The following is a 20,061-nucleotide window of genomic DNA, read 5'->3' on the forward strand; positions in this document are numbered from 1 at the left end:
AGTTTATCGCTTCGTTGTTCGCTTTTGCTTAGACTATGGTTGCATTGTGTATGGCTCAGCAAAACGGTCCTACTTCAAACGACTGGACCCCGTACATAATTTAGGTTTACATCTCTCATCTGGTGCATATGGGACATCACCCATTGACAGTATTTATGTTGAAACCAATGAGCCACCACTTACATACAGAAGAACCATGTTGACATGCTCAAACTTCCTAAAGATCCGTTCACTACCGAAGCATCTGTGCTATCCCATAGTTACGAAATGCCCATCTAGGATACTGTTTAATAACAAACGCCAAGCTATTAGACCATTGCTCCTTTGGTTTGAAGAGAAATGCCAAGAACTTAGTATGCTGGACACGTTACCTGGGACTGCCCAAAGAACAAAACTACCACCTTGGTATACATTCCCTGCTGTGTGCGATTTTACTCTGACACACTTTCAAAAAAAAAAAAAAAAACCACGCGAACACATTACAGGAGTTTTTGGCACTAAGCGAAAAATACAAAGGCTACACCTCATTCTACCCAGATGGTTCCAAAACATCATGCTATGTTGGGAGTGCAATATTACAAGGTAAATGTGAGAAGGTGATCAGGCTACCTCAGTGCGCCTTGGTTTTCACAGCTGAGTCTTGCGTGTCATTGCTGTGGCTGTAGAAAGAATAAGGATGGAATGCATTCCGAAAAGTGTTATCTACACAGAATCACTCAGCGCGATCACAGCCCTACATTACAAAAATGCAGCTCAACCCTAAATAGTAGACATAATACACAATTTAGTGACAGCAAAAACACAGGGACAGGAGATTAAGTTGTGCTGTGGTTCCTAGCCATGTTGGGATCAATGGTAATGAGAGAGCCGATGCATGTGCTGCACAGTCTGGTAGCAAAACAGTAACACAAGGTACATATTCCTTATAGCGACTGTATGAAATTTATACGAAGTAAACTCAGAGAAACATGGCAGTCCTCATGGGATAACGAAACAAACAACAAACTTCGTATTGTAAAATCTCTTTGTACAGGTCACAGCCGCATCGCCATCGACCGCCATAGGCCGGGTGCGGCCAGCCATTATTTGTAGCAAACTGAGGTCAATCTCCCTTGGCTGGCATGGTCATGTCTCACGCTTCACGAACGCACGCATTGTTTCTTCGTCTTCTGTTCCCTTCGACGTTCCATTAAACATAGACCTCGATGGTCGCTCCTCTCCCCCTCGACGCTTGAGTCTTGTCCTTGGGGGTCGACGGATCCCACAAATTGGTGCCGAAACGACCCGGGACTCGTGTCTGCCAGGCCGACACCGACAAGCAGGACCGATAGCCCTTCTTCGATGGCTTCTGCTTGACTGACCGGCGGACCTACCTCCAAGGACCAAGGATGACTTCAATCGAGCGAAAGCTGCTTCGACGAACTGCCCTTCGGGACAAGCTTTCCGCCGTCTTGACCGAGATAGAAGACGGCCTCCGAAGTGGTACCCTGACTACAGCGATGGACGCAGCGATTTCTTTGGAGAGGATCGAGGTCATGCATCGACCGATCCAGAAGCTGGACGACGACATTTTCCTGGAAGCTACAGAGGAAATGGTCACGCAAGAGACCTCCAACGCGACTTCGTACAACGACAAGGTGGCGAATATTAGGGCTGTGCTTCAGTACAGATCTCGAGATCAACAGGCTGGTGAGTCCCTCGTTTCGCCTTCTTTAACGAGACCGCCGCATAGCGAAACCGCAACCACAAGAACGAAGCTACCGACATTAGAACTGCTGAAGTTCGATGGAGACCGTCGAAACTGGTTGAGATTTTGGAGTATATTCGAGTCCGCTGTACATAACAACTCAGAACTGCGGGCGACGGAGAAATTTTGTTACTTGAACAGCCTACTGACCAGCTCGGCGGCTGCATCAGTTTCTGGTCTGCCCATGACCGAACAATGCTACAATGACGCGATCGAGATACTTCAGAAGCGGTTCGGTGACCAGACTCTTATTGTCCGAGACCACCTGCGAGCTCTGATTGACATACCACCTGTTTCCTCATCAATTGACGCAATAGAACTACGAAAGCTTTACGACGAGGTGCAGATACACTGTAGAAGCTTGACTGCACTTGGTACTAGCCCAGAGTCTTATTGTGCCATGCTACGTGAGATACTTCTTCGGGCACTCCCTCGAGACATGGTCCTGAGGTACCACCGGCATTCAAAGACGTCGTCTACTGCTTTATCGTCAACCGGAGTGGAGCGTCAACAACAACCGATCGACCACAAGAAAAAGTTTGATGAACTGATGGACTTCATTGGAAACGAAGTTGAGTACCTGGAAGCAGTTTTTCAGGACTCGTCGGAGCTAACGAAGTTTAAGAAGGACAACAAGACAGGGGAACAGCTGCGAACAGGAATTTCAAAACATCAACATGCTGCAGCGTTCCTAAATACCGCCGCTCCCGAGATACGAAAGTGCTTGTTTTGTTCCGCCTCACATGACGCAGCGTCTTGCGCAGCTGAAAATGTAACCATGGAACAGAAGAAGAGCCTTCTTACCAAATACGGACGTTGTTTCCGTTGTCTCACCCATGGACACATCGCTCGACAGTGTAGGAGGAAGATCGTTTGCCCCCGTTGCGAACGACGGCACGTTCCCTCAATGTGCAACGAAGACCCAGAAGAGCCAGAGGAAAACGTGTATTTTGTCGGTGCGAGTTACGAACTTGCTGTTCCCTCCAAACAGGCAACTGACCTAGGTGACAATTCCAAAGGAGCAGAGCGAAGAACAGGTCACTTGGTCGAGAAGCACGATCAGAACTTTTCCCTAGGAAGCGACAACTCAGACGAGAACCTATCGAGGAAAACGGAAAGCGAGCCGCTGATGACTTACGCGTCGTGGGAAGGACCCTCGCGGACATCTTCTATGCACAGCTCACCCCCCGACCCGGAGATTTTGCCCATGCAGCCACAGCAAATAACCGAGGCAACGAGCTTGAAGGGACCACGTATTTTCAAGACGCCATCTTCGAAGAAGCGCTCCCACGTCATTTTCTGCTGCGCCAATCTAAGAGTCATTCGTTTCATTTTGGACTCCGACATGAGTTTTGAAAACATTCTGCGGAAACTACACTGCAGTGCATGCTGCCATCGGGTATGCCAGATTTTACGCAACGACTGCGCAGGAACTTGTACCATGGCTGCCAGCTCAACGCCTACACTCTTTACATGCAGACTGTCTCCACATTGCCGGCCGCCGGGAAGATGTAAAATCTCTTTGTACAGGTCACAGCCGCATCGCCATCGACCGCCATAGGCCGGGTGCGGCCAGCCATTATTTGTAGCAAACTGAGGTCAATCTCCCTTGGCTGGCATGGTCATGTCTCACGCTTCACGAACGCACGCATTGTTTCTTCGTCTTCTGTTCCCTTCGACGTTCCATTAAACATAGACCTCGATGGTCGCTCCTCTCCCCCTCGACGCTTGAGTCTTGTCCTTGGGGGTCGACGGATCCCACACGTATAGTTAAACCCACTATAGCAGAGTGGGAATCAAGCAAAGATGAAGAACGCTTCACAGAAGTCATTTTATGTCGTCTCCTGACACATAACTTCCTTCTTATGAAAGAAGATAAACCGAGATGTGAGGAATGCGACCAAGAGCTAACAGTAAACCACATGTTACTCTTATGTACGAAATTTGAGGTCCTGAGAAAAAAAGCATTTTGGGCTGTTCTACGATGAGCACATTCTATTTAACCCCAGTCTACATTTAGGAGAAAATGCTCTTGTTCAAATTTCCTCGGTTTTTAGTTTTTAAAAGAAGCAGGGCTTCTAAACAAGCTGTAACTTTGTAACGTGCTGTAACAAACAGCAAACAGTTATTATCCACAAAATACACAAAACTTTTTGTTTGGTGCATGATAGCGTAAGTTTCTCATGTGCCATAAAACAACACAACGCAACACATATAGTCTGCATTAATGCTGTGTACCACAAAATGTTTAGTTCCTAAGTGTAGGAGGCGCGCGCGCTTTGTTTTGCAGGCCTGTACACATGTTTTGAGGGATTACGATTGAGAAAGGTTTTGCTGAGAATGCAAGGCGGTTACCATGTCTGAAATGGTTGGTTTGTCAAGCGTCGTTGTCCTGGCCTGTGTGTGCAGAAGGCAGACAGCGACCTGGCGTACAGCCTGCAAGCAGCCAAGACGCGGCAGCGCATCAAGGAGGAGCAGATGCAGGTGCAGGTGATAGAGCGGTCGCAGGAGATCCAGGTGCAGGAGCAGGAGATAATGCGGCGTGAGAAGGAGCTCGAGGCCACCGTGCGCCGGCCGGCCGAGGCCGAGAAGTACCGCCTCGAGAAGATGGCCGAGGCCAACCGCAACCGCGTCATCATGGAGGCTGAGGCAGAAGCGGAGGCTGTCCGGGTGAGGCCGTCTGCTCTTCTTCGTGCTTCAAGGGGTTCGCAGCAATGGGGGGTGTGCCTAGCCCAGCTCAAGGGGAAGATTTGTCCACGTGTATGTAATCGAGTCTGAACGTGCATTACGAAGTGTCTCCACCACAACCTTATACCACTTGGTGTGCTGCACTTTGTGTGCTGTGGCTCAACAGCATTGAAAAGTGTTGAGGGCTTGGGCTGGTGGTGTGCAGGTTTCCCACTAGCTCTACAAGTGGACGAGAGTGAATGACATGACATCTTCCTTCTTAAAGGGACCTGCAACACGCTTTTAGCAGAGCTAATAAACCTGCACGACGTTTAGATTACACGGCCAGGAATACTTCAACCAAATATTACATGTGCACGTGAAGTGGCAAACTCGCAAATTGCTGTGAAAGACTCGGAAAAGCCAACTGCACTCTTTTCAATTTCCCTCATTATGCACCACTGTAATTACGTCATTACAGCGGTGGCTGTCCTATTGGCTGTTGCTGGTCATCTTCGCGGTCTATTTCTCGCATTTCCTTTGGCGATCCGCCACCGTTAGTGCTGTGCACCAACCACTTCTATGCCTGAACCTGTACAAATAGTTTTGGCATTTCTTTTGTGTTTTAAGTGCGCACAGAGTTTTAGTGACAAACCCAATACTTCTCTTTCAATCAGTTCATTCCACAACAAATGTTTGCTTCAAAAATGCTCTACCAACCTGACACTTGCAAGCAGGCATCAATGCCTGCTTTTTTGTTGCACCGGCCCATAAATAGACCCCTCCACAATGCAGAGAAAAGATTCCCTGGCCTGTTATATAAACGGTTATCACACGAGGGAGCATTCCAGTGGAGAAATCCGACCAAGGTAGGGACGTCACCGCAGGCGGACCTCCGCTTGGCCAGCTCCTTCGCTCACATGGAGGATGTGACTGTTGGAAGGATATCAGTGTTTGCAGGTTATACTATTGGCCCCAGCAGGGCTGCCGTAGCACCGGCGATTCTGTGACCGCAGTTGTTTCTGAAAAGCCTTTCCACATCTCTCGTCCACCGCCCAAAAAGCGGCCGTAAACTACGTATAAAATGAAGCGCAACACGCTTTAGCAGGAAGCCGGTCGTGGCAGGATGGGAGACGCGCATTCGGAGCAGCTAGTGGGCTGCCTAGATATGTTTAGGCATAGTACTGCCACGTATATTTGATTGCCGCTTTCATAAAAGACCTGAATGATGATTTATTGTGCAATTTTCACCCATATCAATAGCTCCTTCCCTGTATATGCAACAGTGTTTGTGCCTTGAGTGTCATTTTGGCGAATGGTAGCCAGCGGTCGCTGGAGCGACCTGCCTACCTCACGGCCAAAGCCAACACGAAGCCAAAGCCAAAGCCAACACGAAAGCAATATATCGAATATCGAATCAAATGTCGAATATTGAATCAAATATCAATTTTTTTTTACAGGCCTCAATTTTTCATAGGTTTTTGTGCAAAAGAAGTTACTTCGCATGTTTGGGAGACATGACGTTCTTTTTCAACCCGGAGAATGCACTTTTCAACTCTCATTTCGGTGGTGCTCCAGTAATACGGAGCGGGCACGATACGCAATTGGAAAAAAGAAAAAAAGAAAAAATTTCCACTGGAGTTGCTGTACTGCAATTATAGGCAACGACAACACAGCGCCTCATAACTCAGAAGCGAGCACATTGCAGGTATGAACGATTATGGACCACGATGAAGCACTTCTTCGGAAGTACATGGGCAGCATGAATCGGGAATACTACGTATCTGGAGGAAAGCTCGCACTACAGTCGCCAGGTACAAGCCTGCGCTATCCACTGTGGTCTAAAAAACTAGTAAACACGCAGTACGTTCTAGTCAATAAAAGCATAGCTGGCAACATAGACGAATACTTTAGCATTAACGAAAGGGCAGCAGGTCTTGTAATTAGGCTCAATAAGAGGTACAAGCTCAAGGTGGTGCAGGGCTATGTGCCCACATCCAGCCACGACGACCAAGTAGTGGAACGCTTCTATGAAGATGTGGAATCGGCAATGGCTAAAGTAAAAACACAGTATACCGTAGTTATGGGGGACTTCAATGCTAAAGTAGGCAAGAATCAGGCTGGAGACAAGGCAGTTGGGAACTATGGTCTGGGCTGTAGAAATAGCAGAGGGGACCTACTAGTTGAGTTTGCAGAACAGAATAACCTACGCATAATGAATACCTTCTTCTGTAAACGGGAGAGTCGGAAGTGGACCTGGAGGAGCCCGAATGGGGAGCACAAAAATGAAATAGACTTCATATTATGCGATTACCCTGGCGTTGTGCAGGATGTGGAAGTGCTCGGAAGGGTAAGGTGTAGTGACCACCGTATGGTAAGATCTCGAATTAGACTAGATTTGAGGAGGGACCGCAACAAGCTAGTACGAAAGAAGCCAATAAATGAGCTAACAGTAAGACGTAAAGTAGAAGAATTCAGGATCGCGCTGCAGAACCGATATTCCGCCCTTAACATGAAAGCCGAGCTTACGACACAGGAAGCCAGCGACAACCTTACACGCATTATCACGGAGTGTGCAGTAGAAGTCGGGGGCACTATGGCTAGACAGGATACTGGCAAACTTTCACAGGAGACGAAAGATCTAATCAGGAAACGGCAAACCATGAGAATCTCTACCGCAGCTGACAGAATAGAACTAGCCGAGCTCTCGAAGTTAATCAATAAGCGAAAGACAGCTGACATACGGAAGTATAATATGGAGAGGATCGAATACGCTGTAAAAAACTGAGGTAGCCTGAAAGCAGTGAAGAGACGTCTTGGCGTGGGGAAAAATCAGATGTATGCACTTAAGGATAAGCAAGGCAATGTCATCACAAATAGGGATAAAATAGTCACAGTGGCTGAGGAGTTCTATAGAGATCTGTACAGTAGCCGGGACATACAGGATAATGCCGAACGAGACAGTAGTTCAGAGGAGATAGACATCCCACCAGTAACGACCGAAGAAGTAAGGAAGGCTTTGAAAGAAATGAAAGGGGGCAAAGCACCTGGTGAGGATCAGATAACAGCAGACCTCTTGAAGGATGGCGGAGAAATTGTACTTGAAAAACTGGCAAACCTGTATACGCAATGCCTAATGACCGCAATGGTACCGGAATCTTGGAAGAACGCGAACATCATCCTAATCCATAAGAAAGGCGACATGAAGGACTTGAAAAATTACAGGCCGATCAGCTTACTGTCAGTCGTCTACAAGGTATTTACCAAGGTAATCGCTTACGGAATCTCTGCAAGCTTAGATTTCAGTCAACCTAAAGAACAAGCAGGGTTCCGTAAAGGTTATTCAACAATGGACCATATTCACACGATCAATCAGGTGATAGAGAAGTGCGCTGAGTATACTGAACCCCTATATTTAGCCTTCATAGATTATGAGAAAGCATTTGACTCGGTCGAAACCCTAGCAGTCATTCAGGCCAGGGCCGTACCCTGGCCTGAAGGGGTTCGAACCCCTCCCGAAATCTTTTCCAGGCAGCACGTAAACAATACTTACTGTTGCTTTCAGCAAAAATGCCCCCTTCCCAAAATTCATAACCCCCCCCCCCGAAAAAAATTTCTGGGTACGGCCCTGATTCAGGCATTAAGGAACCAGGGGGTAGATGAGCATTATGTAAGAATACTAGAGGATATCTACAATGGGTCTACAGCTACCATCATCCTCCATAGGGAGAGCAGTAAAATACCTATAAGGAAGGGTGTCAGACAAGGAGACGCAATCTCCCCAATGTTATTCACAGCATGCTTACAAGAAGTATTCAGAACATTGGATTGGGAACAGGTGGGAGTAAGGGTTAATGGAGAATACCTCAGTAACCTCAGATTTGCTGATGACTTTGCCTTGCTAAGTAACTCGGGGGACGAATTGCAAAGCATGCTTTCCGCACTGGGCGAACAGAGTAGAACCGTGGGCCTGAAAATTAATATGCAGAAAACTAAAGTAATGATCAATAACCTCGGGACAGCACAGTAGTTTGAGATAGGTGGCGAGGCAGTGGAAGTGGTAAGCAAATATATCTACTTAGGCCAAGTTGTGACCCCAGATCCCAACCATGAGGCAGAGATAATTAGAAGAATCAGAATGGGGGGGGGGGGGGGGGGGGGGGGGGGGTGCATATGGCAGACATTCCCAGATAATGAATAGCAGCCTACCATTGTCGCTGAAGAAGAAAGTGTATGACAGCTGCATCTTACCGGTACTCACCTACGGGGCAGAAACTTGGAGGCTCACTAAGAGGGTTTAACTTAAATTGAGAACGACTCAGCGGGCAATGGAGCGTAAATAAAATGATAGGTGTAACATTAAGGGACAAGAAGAGAGCGGAGTGGGTCAGGGAGCAAACTGGTGTTAAAGACATATTAGTAGAAATTAAGAAGAAGAAATGGACGTGGGCAGGGCACGTAATGCGAAGGCAAGATAACCGCTGGTCATTAAGGGTAACAGAGTGGATCCCTAGAGAAGGCAAGCGTTGCAGGGGGCGGCAGAAAGTTAGATGGGCAGATGATCAAGAAGTTTGCGGGGATAAATTGGTCACGGTTGGCACAGGACCGAGGTAATTGGAGAATAATGGGAGAGGCCTTTGCCCTGCAGTGGGCGTAGATAGGCTGGTGATGATGATGACGTCAACTGCATTAAAAACAGCCAGAACCGCTTTTGATTTCAAATTAACGGATTGCTGTTAAAACGGCGGCGGTCTTTACCAGAAGCCGCCCTAACATGTAAACATCCGGTCACAGAATTCAAAATGGCAGCTGGAGTCGACGGCGACGGCTCGAAAAAAAGATCTTATCGGCGCAATCGCAGATTGCTCTGTGCAGCGGGATAAAATTAATGGCCTCTGCAAGGCGTGCTCGTTGAAAGCTCGATTTGGGTGAAACTTGCCTAGCAGACGGTGTAGCAGCAGTGCGTTAGCGTGCGCCAATGTCTCTTGCTTTCGCAAAGCCAGGGAACGTTCAAAAACTCCACTCGACTATTTGAAACATCGATTAGTGGATATTCGATTCGCGAATCGAATTATTCGCGGAGGTACTATTCGATTCGTGTTCAAGTATTCGAGTATTCGCACACCCCTAGTTATATCCGATATAATGTTGTGTTCAGCAAACGCCACAGAACCTCAATCGCTGCCATGGAACTCTTCCATCTGTGTACACACACTGGCTGCACTCCACAACGAATAGCTTTGTGCGAGGCCGACTTTGATGAAAAACTGTAAGACGCCACTTCAGTGTCGCCCCAGTCACCCCTGAGGAAGGATCCGAACTGGCTCAAAAATAAAAAAAAAAACGTCAGGGTTTTTATTTATTGTATTTTTGGTTGGATTAAATTATATTTCTCAAAGTTTCAGCCAGTTCTAAGTGAATTGGTTTGGGCATGCAGGTTTATAAGTTATGTTCTGGAAACAGTGCACTGTAAGCGATTTGTGTGTTGCCTGCCAAAGCATTCACCACACGAGTGACCGTTGTGCTCTGCGCTGACATCGTTGCAGCTGAAAGGGGAGGCTGAGGCCTTTGCCATTGAGAGCAAGGCACGCGCCGAGGCGGAGCAGCTGATCAAGAAGGCCGATGCGTTCCGGGAGTACAAGGAGGCGGCCATACTGGACATGATGCTGGACACTCTGCCCAAGGTCGGTCTCTGCCTCTCTCACTCCCATCTCCTGGGGTTTAGGCATTTTAGTTGCACACTGTACAGTTCACTATAAAAGGCACATTTGCCTGCTTGAAATGGGGCATAAATTTTCTGCACCTGTTTGCTGAAATGCAGTTCTAAATGTATACATTCTCATTTCAAAACGTCAAAGTACAGTGCACTCTCGCCAAACAGCAATCGCTTTATTCAAAATAGTCTGCGGTCTCAATCAAATTGCATGCATCTTATACGAGACCATACGGAGTGCAGAAATGGGCGACTGTTTAGTGCTAAGCATGGCCTGGCAAATGCCTGAAGTCTGCTATGGAGACACACGAGGACTGGATCACACCTTCCGGAGGGGCTGCATGGCTGCCCTTCATGTTGCTGTTACTGCTCAACGCTCTATTTTAGGGACGAAGCACTTGGTCGCATGGCGGTGCCACACTGCCCCGAGAGTAAACCACAGGCACCAACTTGACGGCCTCATCGGTCAGGAAAGAAAACGCAGCAGCACGCGCAAAGACGGAGACAAAGGGTCTCTTGGCCTTTCAGCCCGACATATTCTTGCGACACATTGGGAGAGGAAAGGCAGATACCACATAAGGCACACTTCTAGCAAAAGTGTGGCGTGACGTGGGCTTTTTAATGCGGAACAGCTTGGTAAAAGAGAATTGGCATAGAAGGGAATTCAGCTTTGTTGCGGAAAGGCAAGAGCAGGACAGTGTGGCACAAACTGACCCCTTGCTCTTCTCTTCCCTTGCTCTTCTCTGGTGCCAGGGTGCTTTTGTGGGCTGCACCGAAATTGCTTCATCTGAATAGTATATTTGCATTGAGAATGGTAGGCTGCCTCAATGCTCTGCTGCAGCAAGATGAGTTGCAAGCAGTTTGTACACAAACAAGCGATCTTGTGGCTGTCGTCAGATGCAAGTTTAGTGCGCACTTCAAGCCACAACCCCCCCTTCTCAGCCAGTGGAGTAGGCCCACCCCAACATCAGCATAGTGGCTGCATGGCACTCCTTTTTCACTTTTATGACATCCAATATCCTTCTAGGCCTAAATGCAATTTGTTTTGTTGCACCCGCAGCGTTTGCATATGATGCCCAAGTTTTAAACAGATCCCCTGTACAGTTTGCTGTAAAACGTAGATGCACTTTATGCAATTAACTTCATTAGTATAATGAATCGGGTTATACCATGAGCATGTTTTGAAGAAAAAAAATCACGCCATATCCACGGAATGAATGATAAGTGGGCCGAAGCTCGAGAGGGGGAGATCATCGGTAACCGTAACTCTCCCGTGAAAGTTCGCCCATTACATCATTAAGAAAGACGTAAGACCGTACATTGTACAAATCAACTTTTATTTTCGGAGTCAATGCTCCCAGACCCAGACCTGGTGAAAGACCCCGCGCCATCGAGGACTATCCCGCACCTCTACCACAATTTGTCACGTAAGATGGGACACAACGGTGAAGAAATAACTTTTATTTAGGGCGAACTTGTGCCCGAACAAGACGAGAGGAAACGACCAAAGGTCCTTGCGTCTCGTTCGATCTCCGAGAACGACTGCCTGCGTTCGTGGAGTGATCTCTTGCGTGATCTCCCCCTAGCAGTGCACGTGCGCTCGCGCCTCCGTTGGCGAACACAGACAAGCTCGCGCTCCCAGTGCCGAGTTTGCGCTGCCGGTTGCAGCCGGTTCTTGCGCGTGCAACGCGGCCCACTTTGCGACATCTCCGAAAGCATGCGGCGGTCACGTACCATGAGACACAAGGGAGGGACAGACCCATGGCTTTAGGAGCTTCGCCCCTAAAAAATTCAAATCACCCATGCAGTATGAGATGTAGACGTAGCCAGTGGTTGAGCAGTAATGTTGACTCTTCCGTTAGCTTCAACTTAACGAGGTTGTGGGCTAACTTATGGGATAGCAGAGGACCTCGGCTAGCTTCACTAGAGAAAGGGCTACACGCCGTACACTGGCCCCTGCGAAATCCGAAGACTCACGCACGGGTTCGGGTACTCACATGCGGTAGACAGACTCTGGCAATCCAAAGTGAGGCTTTATTGCCTGGCAGATACAGGGCATATACCAGACAACATTACTATCTCTTGCGGGGAGACAGTGGCTCTGTTCGCTCGCTCAAGCCGCAGGACTAGGACCTCTATATCCGCTACCACAGCCGCGGGAGCGAGGGAGGCATCTCTTGTGACCAATCAGGACAGAATCTCTTAGCAGAGTCCCGTGGAGCCAACTGGGTTCACTGTCATGTGGGCATTTGGAGGAGGCACTACCGAGTCAACTGATGCCGACGAAATCGCCCAGTCGACTCCCGGTGGAATGCGCGCGTGTCCCGCAGGTCAGCTCGTGAGGGAGAGGTCTTCCCCTGGTTGAGGAGAGGGTGGCGCGAAGGGAGGGGACAAGCTGGACCTCCTTCCCCCGCGCCATCGCGCACTCGTTCACTGCGAGCCGGCTCGGCGAGTCGCATGGGGTCATGAAGAGGTCTCGACTCGCATGACGCACCGGCTGCCCACAATGGCGGCTCCCAGCTCGCCAAAATGTGCAGGCGAGGTGTAGTGAAACACTGGCCCCCACAAAGTTTAGCTGTATTGCAAAGAGCATGACTGTACTGTTATGTGTGTCAAGGAGGAATGACAGTCGAGCTCGAGGAAGTTCAGGGGAGTTTCGACTTCATTCCTAGACTTCCTGCACACTGCCAGTTCGTTTTTTGGCCCCAATGGTAACTTTGACTGCTGCACCAGTTGTCGGCCACGGGTAAATAGCCTTCCATATTTATGGTTTGGGCCAAGAGTAGAGTAAGGCCGCTACTCGCAGGTCTTGCCTGTCAAGCTTTCTCGGCCAGCTCTGGCATTTTCCCCGTGTGACCGAGGTGTGCCCCTCTTCTCGACAGGTGGCTGCGGAAGTGGCCGCGCCCATTTCGCAGTGCAAGCGCATCGTGATGGTGTCTTCGGGCAAGGGCGAAGTTGGGGCGGGCAAGCTGACGGGAGAGGTGATCGACATCATCACCAAGACCACCAGCATGGTTCACCAACTCACGGGGGTCAACGTGGGCTCTGCTTGTGGCAAGGATCGCAACCTTGCATCGCCCGCCTCCTGGGTACGTTGCACTGGCAGTTGTGCCTGTTCTCCCTCCCTCTGTCTTTCATGCTTGCATAGCATTCACTGTCTTGCATCAGTAGTAGCAGAGCAGTGCTAAGGTGATTACTTTGGTGAAACAAAATAGACAACTGGGTGAGTTTATTTGTGTCATAGTACCCACAGCGCCTTTCCAGTGGCATTACAGGGAGGGAGAGGGGGGGGAGGGGGGAGGGGGGGAGGGAGAGAGAGGGAGAGGGAGAGAGGGGGGGGGAACAAAAAACAGACAAATGATTCAATGCATTACACAGAAGCCAAAACCAGGCATTGCCAAGGAAAACACATTACAGAGAACTCTAAAATGCGTCATCATATGTATCTGACACAATTACCTTTGGTAGCTTGTTCCATTCATCAATGACTTTAGGAAAAAAAGAATGTTTAAACAGTTTCATTCTGCAACGTATTTTGTTTACATTACAGGAGTGATCAGTCTTTAAGAAACAGTCTGGCCTAATTAAATAGCAGCTTCTGTCAATATGGTTTTGTTGTGAATTATGTTATGAAAAATTTTAGGCTGAGCACGTACCAACGATGCCGAAGCAAAACACCCCCTAGGCTATGCTTAGTACCCAATACACTGAAGTTCCTTGACTTGTTCTACTCAAATGAGCATTGTAGTGCATTACTAGCTTAAAATTACCACCGAACAAACATGGAAAAGAAGAAAACGGCAGGAAGTGAGGACCAGCCATAAAAACTCAGCAGTCAAAGGGTCAACTAGTACTCCAACTAGTAGTCAACTAGTAGTCAGTCAGTCAAATAGTAGTCAGTCAACTAGTAGTCCAAATAATTAGAGGTTATTCGCTTTTTTTTCCAGCACAAAAAAAAAAAAACCAGCCTTCATATTAGAATTTCTAGTGCTATGAACATTGGTTAGTGCAGTATAGCAGGCGTTTTTTTTTGTTGTACACTCAGAGGAACTTTTACAGCTCATTACAGCTCGCTTACAGCTCCTTTACAGCTTACTTGGTGGCAACAGTGGCCAGCCTCCATTTCACACTCCAAGTTGTTTAATGGGTTAGAAAAAACTTCCAAGTGGTGCATCAAAAAACTGCTTGCTATGTTGCACTTACCAGTGTTCATACATACTACAATTGCAGACCGATTTTTCGAACCCTCAATGGGTTGAGATGGCGATTAGAAAATCGGGCAATCCGAAAAACAAATTCAGGCAAAAAAAAAAGAAACTGACTTTATTTACCGAGCTGCTTGAAAAACTCTTCATTCACTACGTTGCCATACAGATAGGCCAACTTGCGCGGAGACGAGGGTGACGTCCTCGCTGCAAACAGCAGAAAGCAAAATGATGTGATGGCTCGCGCTGGTTCAGAGCTAGTTAGCAGCACAGTCGCTGCCTCCTCATTGTCTGTGTCCGAATCATCTTCTTCCAGCGATTGGCGATACGCATGCAACACGCATCAGCTGACGATACGCATTCGTGCAGATCAGCTGGCAATACGCATGCAACAGTGGTTCGAAGCTGCAGGAAAACAAAATGGCAGCGATGCTTGCGTTTTTGGTAGCTTTTGACTCGCGATCGAAAGAAAACGTCCACAAAATCAAAACACGAAAGGTTTCAAAAAACATTCAAAATTTTGGTCGGTGTTGTACATCGACTCTGTGGAATGTGTGACGGTGCCGCGGTAGAGTATATTGAGGCAGGTCTGGAAAATAGTGTCAAAAATTGTCGGCAACTGTGGAAGAAAATGTGAAAATTAGTTTTTTGACCAACATTTCTGTCTGTTGTTAGTTTAATTCTAGGGGTGTGCGAATATTCGAAAATTTCGAATATTACTCGAATATTAAATATGTTATATTCATATTCACTTCGAAAACTATGTATTCGAAACATTTCGAATATTCGAAATGGTTCATATTAATCGGCTATCATCGAATATCGGGATTGATTAGTTTTAGGGGGGGACGTGGCTTTCAACTTCGAAAAATGACCAAAACATTGTTTTTTTTTTTTAAAGCCACATATTCGGCCTCTATGTTTTCTATCCTGTGCGTTTGCAAAGCTTTTGGAAAACAGTCGCAAAGTAGCATAAAAAAATTCTTTTGCAAGCGGTGGTGACAAAAGGTCAGCCCAAAATGGTGAAAAAACTGCAATTTCCGGAGCGCTGTATCTCCGCAATGGTGCCACCGGGCGCAGCCATTTTGGTACCATTGGGTCGGCCGAGCGATCCTCTTTCCGGTCCCGGCCGTCTCATTTATCTTCGTTCATTCACAAACACTCGAACGGCAGAAAAAGAAGTATGCACAAACGAAGCCAGAAATACATGCTGAAGCGCGATTGGCCTTCCGGTCGGCACGCGCTGAAACGGCCCTTTTGATTTTGGGCGTCGCTGCGGCAATGAAAGATGGCGGCAGCTTGAACTGCGTAGTGCGCGTTCCTGAGCTCATTTTCGCTGCTTCGCTCGGCCAAGCTACTGTTCAGTCATTTTGCCTGCTGTGGTATTAACACAGACATTATCACGATGGGAATGCCTGAGATCATGAGCTAGATTATGGGAAGTTGCGTGGCTCGAAAGGCGGAGGTCATCGAACGATTCGTGGTGGGCATGACTTTACCCAGGAGGGTAAAACGCGGTGTGCGCGCTTGTGATAGCGGTTCGTGAAGGGAACTTTTCGTCTGATTTGCGATGCTTTCACGCTTAGTTATTGCTAAGCTTGACAGTAGGCTTTCTAGGCGTGGGAAAGAAACGGCCGACGCGTCAAAAGCTGCAGCACGCACGGCGTAGCCGAGCGCGTTGTAGCATCGCCTAACTGCGCAATTGGGTACGAGTGAACGCCAGTAGTTGTAATTAATGCCTGGGACGTTAAATTTAATCTGAAGAGCGACCTGACGGGCTGTCAGGGATAATCAAAGTATGACATGTTGTGGTATACGAACGCCGCGATGCGGGCGAGCCATATCGCTTTCTTGCGCGTTTCCCGTGCACTTCGAGTAATCATGCAAACAGGTCGGAGTTAAGAATAAAAACGTCTACTGACGGCGTTAAAAATGTACTTTACCGTCATAGAATTTAACAAATAGAATTTTCAGGGAAATTATAAATACCAATGCATACATCTGTAGTTTAGTGCATATTGGCTCTGCTGCGATGAACATTGGTTGCCCTGAATTTAAGTACTAAAAAATGTGCATGTACTGAAGTTGGAGTTATGCAGAATAATATACCAAGCTTCAAAGTAGCTCATTTGTATTCTTGTGGTATGTGAACTTTTGGCAATGAACACCTGCACGTACGAGTACGAAGTTGCTGCTCCAGGCAAGGTTATGAAGCATAAAAGAAGTCAAAACTCAGTTTTCAAATTTAAGTAAAAAAATTATGTCCTTCACTTGTGCCATGGTCACAACACTGCAGAGGGAAGTTGTCCAGTGCAATACAAGCAACCGGCTAACCTACTTTGCGATGAAAGCCATCTCCTTCCCATTTGGTCTGCACACTGGGCACTGTGCTCTTCACAGAGGAGCTGAAAATGATGTTTTATAAAAAGAAAAAGGCGGCAAATGGCACTCCAATTTCAAGGCAAGGCATTCCAGAAGCCCAGTGTTCAAAAGGACATGAAAGGCAACAACCCTAGCAACTTTTGATGAAATTTATGTTGCAACTTAGGAAGCCGTTTTCTCAAAACTTTTTTTTGCCACCTACGTCGCTTGTTCCAGTGATTTCTTCGTGACCGCTAGGTCTATTTGATTCCTTTCTTTGCGTTATATTCCTTGATGAACAGTTCAGGTCGTGACTCTTGGTTTTTCAGCTTTACTTTTTGTGAATTTTTTATTCAAATAGTTGTTCATGGTCTACGAGTATATGCCTGTTGTACATTCACCTCTAAAAACTGAACGAAAAAAAACTTCTAATAAAAAAAATCGAAGACTGCCACGACCTCATCCATTCATTTGGGAATGTAAAGCACTTCGAACAAGTTTTCTATCGTGTTTTATAGGCTGCTCCGGCTCGGTACAAGGTGAACAGAAAGAAAATTTTATAAATAAAAAAAGTTTTCAAAATATCACCTTAAAATTTTAGTGCTGTGATCACAGCCTTTCCAGTTGCTGCGCTAATTTTCATCAAAATGCACTAAGAAATAAGAGTTAATTTCAAAAGCCATGCCTCTATTAATTATTCGATATTCGAAGCTAGATATTTGTATTCAATTCGTATTCGAAAAATTTGATATTCGCACACCCCTATTTAATTCTTTTTCCCCATGTGTGTTAGCAACCATACTAGAAGGCGGGTGTTTATTTGACCACAAAAGCAAAGTTTAGAAAGGCCTTGCTGTTCCCTAAGTTATCTCTGGAAAGGTAGACCACAAGATGCAACCTTCACGCGAAGACTGCGCACCGTGAAGCTAGCCATGTCTACAGAAACCTTTTTTTTTGTTTTGTTTTGTTTAGTATATCTATTTGTTGTTGCAACATTGTTTTGCTAGTTTTTACTGCTGGGTTATTTCAAGCAGGGATAACTGGTTGCTTAGCACTTCAATGTGCATACTTCCAATTGAGCTAGAGTTGTTGGGGTCCTTATTTGCTGGTTTCATATCTGCCAATGTTGCTTGCTCCCTTTTTTTAAGCTTACCTTCACAGCTATTTCTCACCACTCCTTCTTTATTGTAGGGTGAATACCTCATTTGCACTTGTAAAGGGTCTTGATAACTTCATACTACTTCCACTGTTCTTACGTGTGAAGACAAATGTTGACAATACCCTCATACCAATACAAAATAACCTGGTATTGTGGTGCCACCAAAGTTTACGGTGGAGTCTCTGGCACTGGGCAGGCACATTCAGTAATAAAGGAGACTGCGGTCCATATCCGTGCAAGGGCTCAAGTACTCAATATGGGCTAAATGATGTTAGCACACTGCCATCACTAGCTTTCAGATACGACATGGAACTTGTTCAGTCCCTCAAGTACCGTATAAACAGGAATATAGGTCGACCCGGTATATAGGTTGACCCCCTACCTTGAAGTGGGAAATGTTGGCAAAAAAATAATTCAGCACAGAAGCGCACACACAATGTCTATATTTATTTTCGACGCCTGTCCGTCACTGCCACCCACTATGCCTGCCGAAGTCACCCGTCCGAGCTGTCAGAGTTGTCCGAGGATGACTGCTTCTCCATAGAGGAAGAAATACTATTAAGAAAGGACACTCCCATAGGGCCCTGCGGCCCAATTGACTGGCGCACCGAGCGGGAGGACCAAGAACTAACTGTTCACTTTCGGTTTCGCGGGCACCGATTTTAGCGGGTGGTTTGAATGATTGGAAAGTGCTGCTCACGGAGACGGGCATCGGTGCGGTATTCAGACACTTTTATGCATTGGTTAGTGTTTATTTTAATATATCATTCTCAGGCTTGGTGCCCGCAAGCTTTTAAAAAAAAAATTTTTTTAATGTGAAATTGGTAGTTACAGCATCGTTTACAGATGGTTACGAATTCTGTCTTGTGTTCACATCTTGTCAAGCCACATAAAAGAGACAGATCATAAAGAAATATTTATTGCATGTCACTAAACGAAACAACAAGTTCAAATTGTCATCGTTCCTTGCAATGCACACATAATAAACAGTTGGTAATACAGCACAACAGAGATAATAGGCAGTAGTGAGAGGAAAACACGTTTCCAGGAATGAAAAGAATTAACAAGTAAAGGTACCACAACCACACAAAGGATTTATTCTCCACGATAATTGAAAACGCAGAAAACCGAGAAGAATCGGCCATCCACAGTTTTACATGTATCTACGACACCCTCAGACTGTGTGCGCTGTTGCAGTCATACAAAAATATCAACCATAGCAAAATCTAGACACTGGAATACTTGCACCTGTTTACGACCACAATCTCCGCAAATAATTTTTTTAGTCTGGCAATTTCTCCAGTTAGGATGTGAAAGAAGGGAAGCACTTGCGCCCCATTTACCAAAAAGGCTTTGATGGTCTTGCTTATTTGATGAACTCCAATGGGGTCTATTGCCTCGGGGCAACTTCAGATCATTAGCAGTAATTGAACAGAAATCACATGTGTGGATATGCACACGCAAAAACGTTAAGAGGAAAAACAACTTCCTACTGGTTCCTTGCAAGGGTGCATTTTCCCAAGAAGCCGGGTTACCTTCCGAAAGCGTCGCCTTCCCAGTAAAGGCAAAGGGCCAGGTGGGGATATTTTAGGTACGTGTACGTAGTCAAACGACAGGTTCCAGGCTCAATTAAGGCACACAAATTCACGTCTTTCGCTGTCAATGCGATCAAAGCAGTATATGCTTCCATAAGGTAATGCAACAACATTTGTGGGACCACGCGCCACATTTTTGCCTTTTCGAACACGTAGTCGAGCACAATTTCAATAGTTCCGCGCACAAATGCACAACTGAACTTGACTATACTATGCTTTGCATCTCGCAACCAGGCACCAGGCAGTGAGGAATGCTACTAGAGTACATTTTACATCAGGTATGTTTCGCAATCCGCCATGTGCTATGACAGAGGTTAAAAATGTCTGTGCCGCACCCGCCGCGGTGGCTCAGTGGCTAAGGCGTTGCGCTGCTGAGCACGAGGTCGCGGGTTCGATTCCCGGCCGCGGCGGCTGTTTTCTGATGGAGGCGAAAAGCAAAAACGCCTGTGTGTACGAGATTTCGGCGCACGATAAAGATCCCCAGGTGGTCAAAATTAATCCGGAGCCCTCCACTACGGCGCGCCTCATCGCCTGCGTTGCGTCGGCGCGTTAAACCCTACAATCAATCAATCAAAAATGTCTGTGCCGCCTATATGCTCGCGGATTACACCGCA

The 20,061-nt window shown here is 46.8% G+C and overlaps 1 protein-coding gene across 1 annotated transcript in view; it reads left to right on the forward strand.

Moving 5' to 3' along the window:
* Flo1 (flotillin-1) overlaps positions 1-20,061 on the forward strand; it is a 60,423-nt gene that overhangs the window by 28,173 nt on the left and 12,189 nt on the right. The window contains exons 8-10 of the mRNA XM_077675774.1: positions 4,157-4,417; positions 9,961-10,098; positions 13,010-13,216. Coding sequence (XP_077531900.1) covers positions 4,157-4,417; positions 9,961-10,098; positions 13,010-13,216 — 606 coding nt within the window. The remainder of the gene's footprint in view (positions 1-4,156; positions 4,418-9,960; positions 10,099-13,009; positions 13,217-20,061) is intronic.

Source organism: Haemaphysalis longicornis, unplaced genomic scaffold (assembly GCF_048455015.1).
Source record: "Haemaphysalis longicornis isolate Haplotype H1 unplaced genomic scaffold, Haemaphysalis longicornis Haplotype H1 scaffold_1, whole genome shotgun sequence".
NCBI lineage: Eukaryota > Metazoa > Arthropoda > Arachnida > Ixodida > Ixodidae > Haemaphysalis > Haemaphysalis longicornis.